This window comes from Passer domesticus, chromosome 3, assembly GCF_036417665.1.
Source record: "Passer domesticus isolate bPasDom1 chromosome 3, bPasDom1.hap1, whole genome shotgun sequence".
Lineage (NCBI taxonomy): Eukaryota > Metazoa > Chordata > Aves > Passeriformes > Passeridae > Passer > Passer domesticus.
This window is the reverse complement of record NC_087476.1, coordinates 71,668,506-71,679,341: the sequence shown is the minus strand read 5'-3', so window position 1 is coordinate 71,679,341 and position 10,836 is coordinate 71,668,506. Positions and strand designations below refer to the sequence as shown.

At 48.4% G+C, this 10,836-nt stretch overlaps 1 protein-coding gene across 1 annotated transcript; it reads right to left on the bottom strand.

Moving 5' to 3' along the window:
* Nucleotides 1-375: 375 nt before the first annotated feature.
* EXOC8 (exocyst complex component 8) lies at nucleotides 376-4,010 on the bottom strand. The gene is made up of 2 exons (XM_064413857.1): nucleotides 2,378-4,010; nucleotides 376-1,715 (listed from the first exon to the last, which is right to left on the bottom strand). The coding sequence occupies exons 1-2, from the start codon at nucleotides 3,902-3,904 to the stop codon at nucleotides 1,107-1,109; spliced, it is 2,136 nt and encodes a 711-aa protein (XP_064269927.1). The 5' UTR covers nucleotides 3,905-4,010; the 3' UTR covers nucleotides 376-1,106.
* Nucleotides 4,011-10,836: the final 6,826 nt, after the last annotated feature.

The following is a 10,836-nucleotide window of genomic DNA, read 5'->3' as shown; positions in this document are numbered from 1 at the left end:
AATCCTTGTGATTTCTGCAAAAAGATAGTTCTTCTTGCTTATTGCTGTATTACAGGAAATGATGCTAGTTCTTTCAGGAGACAGTGTATATTTTGAAGTTCACATCTCTTACAAAAAGCCTCACAGTCTCTTCACTGGGTGTTGGTTCTGTACAGCAAAACCAGCATTCCATTTCTTCCAAATTAAACAGTCCCTTCAGTCCCTCTCCCTGCCCTGCATGTCTCCAAGAGCATTTATGCCTCTGCACTATGGTTCCAACCCGGAGACAACAGCCCATAATGCATTTCTGAGAACACCTAAAGCAACAGTGCACACTTCACTAAATGGACATGACCCCAATTAGATCCATGAGAAAACATGGAAGAGGAACACAAAGAGGAAGGGAAGCAATTTATTCTCACTGCTCTTGAAGTGAACAAATGGTTTTGACAGCAATTTTGTTTTCAGACAGTTATAATTTAGGCTGACAGGCCAGCTCATTTAACAGAAGAAGCCCCTTCACCCAAATACCAGAACCATTTTTATTTCAATCTGCCTCTGAAATGAATGAAGATAATCTCAATGTTAAAGAAAAGTCTGCATTGCTACCACAGAAATCACATTGTGCAAATCCATGTCATTTAACTACAGTGCTGAGTCACATCTGGATGGTGGATGTGCCTTGCTGAATACCACACCCTGGGAATGCTTCAGCATTTCCCCTCCTACCAGAACACTGCCTTAAAAAAGAACTGCTACAGTGACATGATGAGACTGATCTTTTCCTGCCATCTGCTGTACATGAATGTAAGACTTGCACAAACAATTGGCCAAAATTTGTGTATTACATTTATTTCCCAAGTCACAAAGACTACACAAGCCCTTTGTACAGGATATGCTGTCCAAGGACACGTGACCTCCACCTTCTCACTTCCCTACACCCCATCCACCAAGTCAAGCATTACATGCTTGCAGGGATTGATTCAAAGTCTTCAGGTTCTGGAATGCAGCAGACAAGAGTTCTGCATCTTTCAGGGACTCAAAAAACCCCGTTTAGTTCATCTGTTCAATGTACAACATCTTCAGTAAGTGCTGCCACCTTGTTCCCGGGAACAGTTAGGGTCACTTCACACCACAGAGGTGGTACTTTCCGGATTTACACGCATCAATCTTGAGGCATTTCTCAGATCCTGTAGCTGCTTGGCTGGCTTTCCAACTCCTTCCTCAAACCTTTTTTCCACAACAGGAAGGACGGTTTCATACAGGAAAGAGGCGTTTTGCCTAATGAATGCTTTTTTCTCAGGGTCCTGTTCACACCGTAAACTGTAATCGACATGCTGGACAGCCACCAGGATGATTTCCACAAGGCTCTCCAGGAGAACCATATGCAGCTCTGGAAAGTAAAGCTTTAATGCTTCCTCCAAGAAAGCCATAGTCTGCTTAGTGAAAGCTACTACAGTGTAACTGAGATTGACCCAGCAGTCATCACCTGTGTATTGGTCAAAATTGCCCACCCCACAGCTCCTCATCTCCTCCCTGAGCTTCCCCAGCGCCTCCGGAGTCATCAGGTTCATCTTTCTCCACATCTCCTCAGAGTTGCGGTGCTTGGTGGCCTCGATGATGATATCCTTGTAGCTCTGCAAAGCACCTTTGATATCCTTTACGAGGAGGGCATGAATGATGAAGGTGAGATCCAGTCCAATCTCGCTCAGCTGCTTGCAGTGCTCTTTAGCCACCTGGAACAACAAAGAAAAGCAAAGGATGTTATTACTGTGCAGGCTCCCTTTACATTTTACACATTCATCAAATTTATCTCAGAAAACTGAGAGAAAACTCCTACTTATTTCTTGTGCTTTAAGAATCTCATTAATGAGAAACTAGTAACTGAAAGATACACCCTGGCTGTCAAAAATACTCTCAACAATTACACAATTATAACCCACACACATAAGCTTTTTTTCCCCTCCTCCCAATTAGCAACTGAAACAAAGCATAACCTGAGAAAGTTAGTCTTGCAAAAAAAGTACGAAAATGTAGCTAAGGACAGCCTTGGAAAACAAAGAGAAAGTTTTGAAGTACTTGTAATTCAGGTGTAGCTCATGTAAATTTTAGGACCTCCTCCTACTAGTTAAAGGCAAATTAAGAATCAACGCATTTTGCATTCCCGATAAAGGCAGGGTTTTCCTTGACACGTATTATAACCTTAAGGCTTTCCTCTGTTAAACTGAAAAAAACGAAACAAACCTCAAATGAATATTAATCTTTCAACGCAGAAAACCTCTCTGGAGACCCATACACGAGTCAACAACTAAACTAGAGTTAGAAAAGAGACTTTAAAGCTTTGAAGCCTTTGTTTCAGCTGCTGTGCCCCACCACCCCCGTGTTTGGACTCTCTTACCTTGACACACTCTGCCGCAGTTGACAAACTCTCTTTGCTATCAAATACTTGCTTACTGAAGGCATCTACAAACATCCTCATGGACGAGCGGGCCCAGACAACAAAGGCCGAGTAGCAGCCGTTGTTGCCGGCGAAGTCCGTCTCAAACTCCCTGGCGGTCTCCAGGAGGCTGGTGAAGAAGACATGGCAGAGCTTGTGGATGTAGAGCAGCGTGGCGCCCTCGATGCGCAGCTGCCGGATGGCGGTCTGCACCGCGGCTGCCCGGTTCTTCAGGAACAGCTCGCAGGCCTTGGTGGACTGGCCCAGGCGAATGAGCTGGGACACGGCTCGGCGGGTGGCCCGCGGCCCTCCTCGCAGCGAGCGGTCTGGAGACAGCTCGAACACCAGCACGTCCGTGAGCTGCCGGACGCGCTCGTCCACCTTGGCCCGCAGCTCCTTCACGGGCTGGCTCACGGGCTTGTCCGCCAGGTACTCGTTCAGTTTATCCAAGAGGTCCACCGCCCCCTCGAAGTCCCGCTGGGCAATGCAGACGTCCAGGTCCTCGGGCAGCTCCTGGATCCACTCAAGTGACAGGTCAACGACCTCCTCCTCAGCGGAAGGCTCATCCTCCTCCTCCTCGTCCTCATCCTCGTCGAAGGGGTTGGTGGATTCGGGGGGCGCGGGGGCGGGCCGGGGCAGGGCCTCCTGCTCCAGGCGCCGCTTCTCGCTGAGGGCACGGCTGCGCTTGGTCTCCTCCAGCACCTCCAGCCACTCCTTCTTGATCTTGGCGTTCTCAGCCTGGAAGATGCGGCTCTCGGGGAACATGAGCAGCTTGAACATGTCCTTCATAGGCGGGTTGTCCTTGACGTTGACCACGGCCAGCCCGTCGAGGGGGTACAGGGCGTCGTAGCGGTAGGCGCCGCGGCGGTTGGGCAGCGCGGTGGCCACGAGCAGGCAGTCGTTCATGAGGAAGGCGTGCACCCGCTGGATCTGCGCCATGTGGTCCGCGTCGTACTCCACCAGGTCGCCGTTGTAGACCAGGTACTTGCCAGGGCTCTCGGGCAGGAGGTCGCGGCAGCCCTCCACCTTCTCCAGGAGGGTGGTGAGAGTGCGCTGCCGCCCCTCCTCGTTGGCCGCCGCATCCTTGCCCGACAGCGGCAGGAAGGGGTCGGCGGCGGCGGCGGCGCGGCGGGCGCCCAGCGCGGGGTCGTCGCGGTCGGCCTGGAGGAGCAGGGCCTGGGTGACGGCCTCCATGATGCCCTTCTGCTCGGTGAGGATGTGGCTGAGCTGGTACATCTCGCTCTCCAGGTAGCTGATCTCCCGCGCCGTCTCGATGAACTGCCGGTAGTTTTGGTAGACGTTGCGCTTCAGGCTCTGCGCCGTCTCCTCGCTCAGCGCCTGGATGCGCTGCCGGTGCTCCTGCAAGTCCCGGTCCCCGTCCGACTGCTGCGACAGCTGCTTCACGTACTCGCCCGCCGCGAAGCCGCCCGACTCCAGCTGCCGCCGCAGCCGGCTCCCGCCGCCGCCCTCGCCCAGCGACAGCGCCATGTCCGCGCCGCAGCCGCCGCCCGGCACCCGCCCCGCCGCCACCGGAGACGCGGCACCGCGCCTGCGCCCCGCGGCGCGGCGGCGGGAGCGGCTGCCCGCGGTGACGCGATGGGGCGCGCCGGGCGGGCGAGGGCGGAGGGACGGAAGGGAAGGGAAGGACGGGAGGAAGGGAAGGGGCGGAGAGGACGCGGCGGCGGCAGCCCGCGGGTCGGTGCTGCGCGTGCGCCGCGGCGGCTGCGGCTTCCGGTTGCGGCTGTGCCGGCCGAGGGGCGCCGCGCTCGGGATGGAGGACGAGGATTTCTTGTTGGCCCTCAGGCTGCAGAGGGAATGGGAAGAGCAGGACAAGGCGGCGGCAGCAGCAGCAGCAGCAAAGCGCCCTGATGTCTCTCCGTGCCGCTCGTCCCTCCGCCCGCTGTCGGTGGTGGACGAGGCGTGGGAGCTGCTGGACCCCAGCCCCGACGTTCATGGCCTGTTCGTGCACTTCAACCAGACGCTCTTCTGGGGCAAGCTGGAGGCTGTCACGGTGTCCTGGAGCCCCCGCATGACCAGGTGCGGCACCGGCGGTGTGGGGCCGAGCTCCCGGGGGGCGCGGGGCGGTCGCAAGGGCGGGCAGGCGGCGGGCAGCCGGTCCCCGTGTGTCCGGGGGCAGCCCGGTCCCCGTGTGTCCGGGGGCAGCCCGGTCCCCGTGTGTCCGGGAGCTGCCCGATCCCCGTGTGTCCGGGGGCAGCCCGGTCCCCGTGTGTCCGGGGGCAGCCGGTCCCCGTGTGTCCGGGGGCAGCCCGGTCCCCGTGTGTCCGGGAGCTGCCCGATCCCCGTGTGTCCGGGGGCAGCCCGGTCCCCGTGTGTCCGGGGGCAGCCGATCCCCGCGTGTCCGGGGGCAGCCGGTCCCCGCGTGTCCGGGGGCAGCCCGGTCCCCGTGTGTCCGGGGGCAGCCCGGTCCCCGTGTGTCCGGGGGCAGCCCGGTCCCCGTGTGTCCGGGAGCAGCCCGGTCCCCGTGTGTCCGGGGGCAGCCCGGTCCCCGTGTGTCCGGGGGCAGCCCGGTCCCCGTGTGTCCGGGAGCAGCCGATCCCCGTGTGTCCGGGAGCAGCCCGGTCCCCGTGTGTCCGCGGGCAGCCCGGTCCCCGTGTGTCCGGGAGCAGCCCGGTCCCCGTGTGTCCGGGGGCAGCCCGGTCCCCGTGTGTCCGGGGGCAGCCCGGTCCCCGTGTGTCCGGGGGCAGCCCGGTCCCCGTGTGTCCGGGAGCATCGCGCCGTGCCGGGCGGCGGGAAGGGCCGGCACCCGTGGAGTGTCGGGAGGAGCTGTCACTTGTCGCTGTGCTGCTCCTCGCGGTGCCCCGCTAGCTGGTGCCGTGGCTTCTCTTCCCGGGCACTTGGATGTTCCCATCTCTGGCAGGGCCCGTACGGCGGGACATGAGTTGGTCGCTGTCGTTGTCTCGCTTGCCTTGCATCTCTCCTCCCTGGCAGCCGTCAGTGGCTTTCCCCGGGGTGCGGGCAAGCCGGAGGGATGTTAAAATGGAAAAAAATTACTTTGTCTTAGATGGTGTGTGTGGAAACCTCACGTACTCGTGTTGCTGCTCTGGTTCTCAGTCTTTATGATAGTTTTACTGCACGGCAGATGGGCAAATATGAACCAATAATAGTATATTAGAAAAATGTAGAACGGGCTAGGAAGGGGAATATAGAAGAGATCTGAGGTTAAACAAACCCAGGGATCTTTGGAGTGCAGTTCTGAAGTCTGCAGTTGTGCAGCAGATGCAGTTGCTGGTGGCTGGAGTCCCACTGCCTCTGCTGGCTGCGGTGTTCTTCAGGCATTTGGAAATAATTGCATATTGCACTACCTCAGCAGGACTAACACAGGCAAAAACCATGGTGTTTGCTGGATTAGTGCACAGAAGTGGAGGTATATGTAAGTTTGCTATGAGCCAAAAGTTGAAGAAGGGTGGGGAGAGAAATTGAAACCACCAGCAATTAAGTCAGCGTTTGCTGCCATGAATCTCCAGCCTCCGTGTAGTGTATTTCAGTCCTGCAAGTTCTACAGGAAATGTTCTTCTGCCTTCAAAACAGATTTTTCTACTTTAAGGAACTTGTGGGGTTTTTTTTCTTTGCTTAATGATGCTGAGTGTTTCAAGTAACTACTCAAAGTGATTTTATTCCATGTTCTGTGTGACCTAGCATGTGTTTACAGGGGATGGCATTTTAACTTCAATTCTCCGTTTTCTTCAAGTGCTGCAGAAACAAATAGATTTTCATATTTTCTTTCTCCTTTTCCTTTCAGCTCTGCTGGTATCTGTTCATATCATGAAAGAAGTGGGTTGTGTTCCATTCGTCTCAGTGAGCCACTTCTGAAGTTACGGCCAAGGAAGGATCTTGTGGAGGTATTTCAACATGGCTTACGAATCCACACACAAAGTGTATTGTGCCCACCCTCCACTTCATACAAACATTTTAGATTTCATAGTGGGATTCTTTTATGCAGTAACTTATAGGTCATGAAATAGTGGTGGCTTTACTGTTACGTTCATGTGGCTTGTGTTGCAGTACCTTGGTAATCTTTAGTTTTATGCTTATAAGTGGGCAACTGCAAGTGGAAGTCTAAAGTCAGTAATTTATTTTATTGACTTTATGTAGAGAAAAAACACCTCAAGTTTTTAACTCCTAAATTACTTTTAATATTCAAAGCAAACGTGGACTGTAGTTTCTAAAGGGCCAACAGCAGAAAATAAGGATATAAGATATGACTTAACATGACATTTTGTTGCTCCTTGGCCTCTGCCAGAGCTGCTGCTTTGAGCCAGCTGAACATTCAAATTTGCCTAAGAACAGAAGTGCTGTAGGCTTTCAGCTTGCTCAAAATTGACTCTTTTTTGGGGGTGTATAGGGGATGATGTCTTTAAAGATGCGATTTAAGTTTGAAGATTGTTTCTTCTTTTTGGAATACTGTTTATTGGAGTGATACTATGCAGCATGTTTTAGTGATATTCAAGAAATAGGGATAACTTGTTTTTATGGGTTTTATGACCCATACCAAATATGTGAATATAATCAAAGATAAGATCAGTAACCACAATCTGTGTAGAAGAGTAAAATACTTGCGGCTTAATCATGAAACTGAAAATGCAATGCTTTTCAGTGACTGTCTAATGGTTGCTTAATTTCAGACACTGTTGCACGAAATGATCCATGCCCTGCTCTTTGTTACTCATAACAACAAAGATCGTGAGTCTCACGGACCGGAGTTCTGCAAGCACATGCGTCGCATCAATCTCTTGACTGGAGCCAATGTCACAGTAAGAATAATCCTCTTTGCCTGATTTAACAGAGCTTTCTTCCTGGTTTGCTGTTTTAGCTGACTGGTGCAGAATAAGTAATGTTCTTATTAGACACTCCACAGTATTGTCCACAAGGACAATACAAATTTGCATCCAGGTGTGTGCCACTTCCCTAGTTATTTGTTGGGGATGGTGGTGGGAACAGGTTGGGGAAGCTGTGGTGAGCTATTAGTGATGTAATTTTCAGGTATGTTCTCTGTAAGAAATTTTCTTTAAGCTTTTGTGGTAAACTAGAAAGAGCTTAAAAGGTAGCAGGGACAGAAGTGCTCCCTGTGAAGAGCAGTGAAGATTTATGTCAATAGAGGGTAATGATATTTATGTCAATATTTAAAAATGATGTGTCTAATAAGATCAGTTAAGGCAATAGCTGAAAGGAGAATACAATACTGGTATTGTTTGCAATGCATGCTAAACAGTTCATATTCTAGGTGAAATTGTAGATAGATTTCCAAAGTGATTTTATTGCAGTTCCAACAAGATAACCAGGACATATTCCTACAATCCTATCTTTTTTTTTTAAAGCTTTGTTTTAATGGTAGCTAAATGTTGGTCAAATTTTACTCAGGTCCAGCTCTTTTTACTGCTAATATAAAAATCACAGCAGTAGTGGAAGGAATTGAATGGAAATAGATTATTAAAAAAATATTATAGAGCTAGTGATATAAAATTTGTAACTTCCTGAATGACTGGTTTTTTTGTGGTTTTTTTTTTCTTGTTTGTTTTTTTAAACATAGATCTATCACAATTTTTATGATGAGATTAATTTGTACCGCCAGCACTGGTGGCGATGCAATGGCCCCTGCCAAAGCAGAGCACCTTACTTTGGATATGTGAAGCGCTCCATGAACAGAGCACCCTCTGCACATGACTTCTGGTGGGATGAGCATCAAAGGACATGTGGGGGCACATTCACAAAAGTGAAGGAGCCAGACAAATCCTCAGAGAAGTCCAAGCAGAAAACTCAGACAGCAAAACCTCCACATTTCAAGTCAACTAACAAAGGTATTTTATGATTTTTTTTTTCTTTTCCAAACTGATTTTTGTCCAGATGTTTTCTTGAGCGAATATGGACCATACACTACATAATCTTGGTTTAGGTGTTACTGTTACACAGCCAAAGAACAGGGCCTATTTGTTTGTGCACTTCTAGGCTGCCCCTCAACTGAATTGTCTGCAAAAAGTTTAGTTTGATGCATTATTTTCAAGCAGCAAATTTTTTTGTGTGAAGCAACTCAAAAATAAGCCCATGATTTTTTAATTAAAAAAATATTAACTTATTTTTTAATCTGATTTTGCAGGCAAGACACAAATGCATGGTAATTGCAAAGAGCTGGCTCCTTTTAGCGGGATGGGATATCGGCTTGGAGGAGGAGACGGTGTGCTTTCAGAGAAAAACACAAATGCCAGCAGCTCCACTGCAAACAGCGAAGCACATGGCTCACTTCATATTTCAGCAGTAAGGACAATACCAACCCCTAAAAATGAGACAAAACTGGGCAAATTACCCCATGGCAGCATCTTTCCGCTTCATACCAATGGTGCCAGTGGGAAGAGCAACTTAGCTTTAAAGCGTGAGTTTCCGAAGCTCTCTGCTGCTGGTACAGAAGATGATGAGAACGAGTGTGGATTGCCTGCTAGGATGGCTCGTGTTGCTGGAGAAACATCAAGCCAAGGCTCACCAGTTGGCAAGAGGGCTATGCCATCTTCTAGCTGGTCACCAAAACGAATTTGTTTGGAGCAGACCCCAAGAGCTCAGGGTGCACCTGAGAAAAAAAGCTTAGAATGTGTTAATACACTGCAGCAATGGCCAAAAAAGGAAGACAAAACTGCCTTTGAAAAGTATTTCAGCAAAAAGGGGGGTACTGATGTTACTACAACCACAAAAACCAGAGTTGAATTTACACAGTCCTCGACAAGTCCTAGCAATCCTGTGAGACAGGAAGGAAGAGTCAGTTGTCCTGTCTGTGAGACTGATGTTTTGGAATCTGAAATAAATGAGCATCTTGATTCTTGTCTTTCATAGAACAGCAGAAAGTTTCTTAAAAAGATAGACCAGGGCTGGAAACATTGTTTGAAAGGTAATTTTTGCTCAGGGTTTGCTTAGCTGTGGTTAAACTCCATGTGCCTGTTCTGAAATGGAATTTAAAATTTAGCTGACCTCCATATCCTCACAGTAATAAGTAAAAATTGTGTGGAATGCTGCTAGGAATACTGGCAAAGGCTGTTCCTGGACATGTCATAAAAGCTTTCATGATTTCCCAGTTAAACTTCCTTCAAGTGTTATACAGGACAAATTAGGATTAAAGTGACATTACCTGCCAGTCTTTATTTTGCTTCTTCTGGAAGCCAGCCAGGTTCATGGTTAGCAGGCCAGTCAGTTGAGTACTAAAGCCGTTGTGCCATGAAAAGTTAGGAGAAGCCTGAAAGCCAGGCAGGCACATGTGTCTCTTATGTGAGCTGCCTGAAAAGTTCTCTTGGTGCACTAAGGTATTTAATGGGTTAAGCATTAAACAGTAATTCCTTACAATCACTAAAACTGATTGTATGTTTGCTTAAACATAAAAATTGTTTTATATTAATAGCTTTTAAACAAAATAGTTTTATATCTTGTTACTGTAATTTTAAATGGCTGTACATGTTTACAGTGTTACTGCTGCTCTCTTAACTCATTTTAAATGCTTCATATTTTAAAAAATATTGACACTACAGAAGTTTAATGTAAATTACTTTGTTCTTGCATACTCTGAATAAATTGTTACTGAAGTTTAAATTTCCACTAAGCCTGGTCATTTTGTGTCACTTACCAATGGGTTCACTTGTATATAACAGTCTTGTTTATTAGAGCCTTTCTGTATTAACATTTTTCCTTCCTAAATTTACCTGTAAAAACAGGTGCTATTGACTACAGATTGCATCAACTGCTACTTTCTCCATCCTGTTTTCAAAACAGTTTCACTAGTGTTGCACTTCTGTGAAAAATTTTATGAATACTGATAGTAAAACTGCCGTGTTAATTTTCCATACTTCCTTCTTAAAGCACAGCCATCTATCAGTGTTTCCAGTGATACTTGACATTTTCAAGGACAGGACTACCAAGAAATATTTGTATTATCTTATGTTTTTAGGATGAGGGTGAGAGTTGCACCACAAAGCATCTCACACATTATGAAGCATTTTTGAGAGATATTTCCATTAAAATTGCTCTCTGCAGTTTCCTCATTTGAGTTTCCTATTGTGACAGATGTGAGTAAAGGAGGAGGATTGTGGGTATTGCTAAATGTGTGGATTTTTCCTGATGTCTTCTTTTACTTCTGAATTTGAATGACAGAAAACAAATAAAGAATTTAGTGAATAGTGTAGACTGTTGAGGGAGGTGGGAGCTTAGGCTGTAGGCAAGTCTGTCCCTCATATACACATCCTAAAATAGATATATTGTCCAAACAATTGAGCAATTCTGGATTAGCTATGGAAAAATAGCACGTCTGTCATGTGTTTTCACAAGGAAGTATTCTAAGACTAGGATCTCTTTTATCCAGAGAGGAAGGCTTTGCAGTTACTATGGATTGCAGGCTGTTATTAATGGGTCATGGCCACCTTCATTTTGAG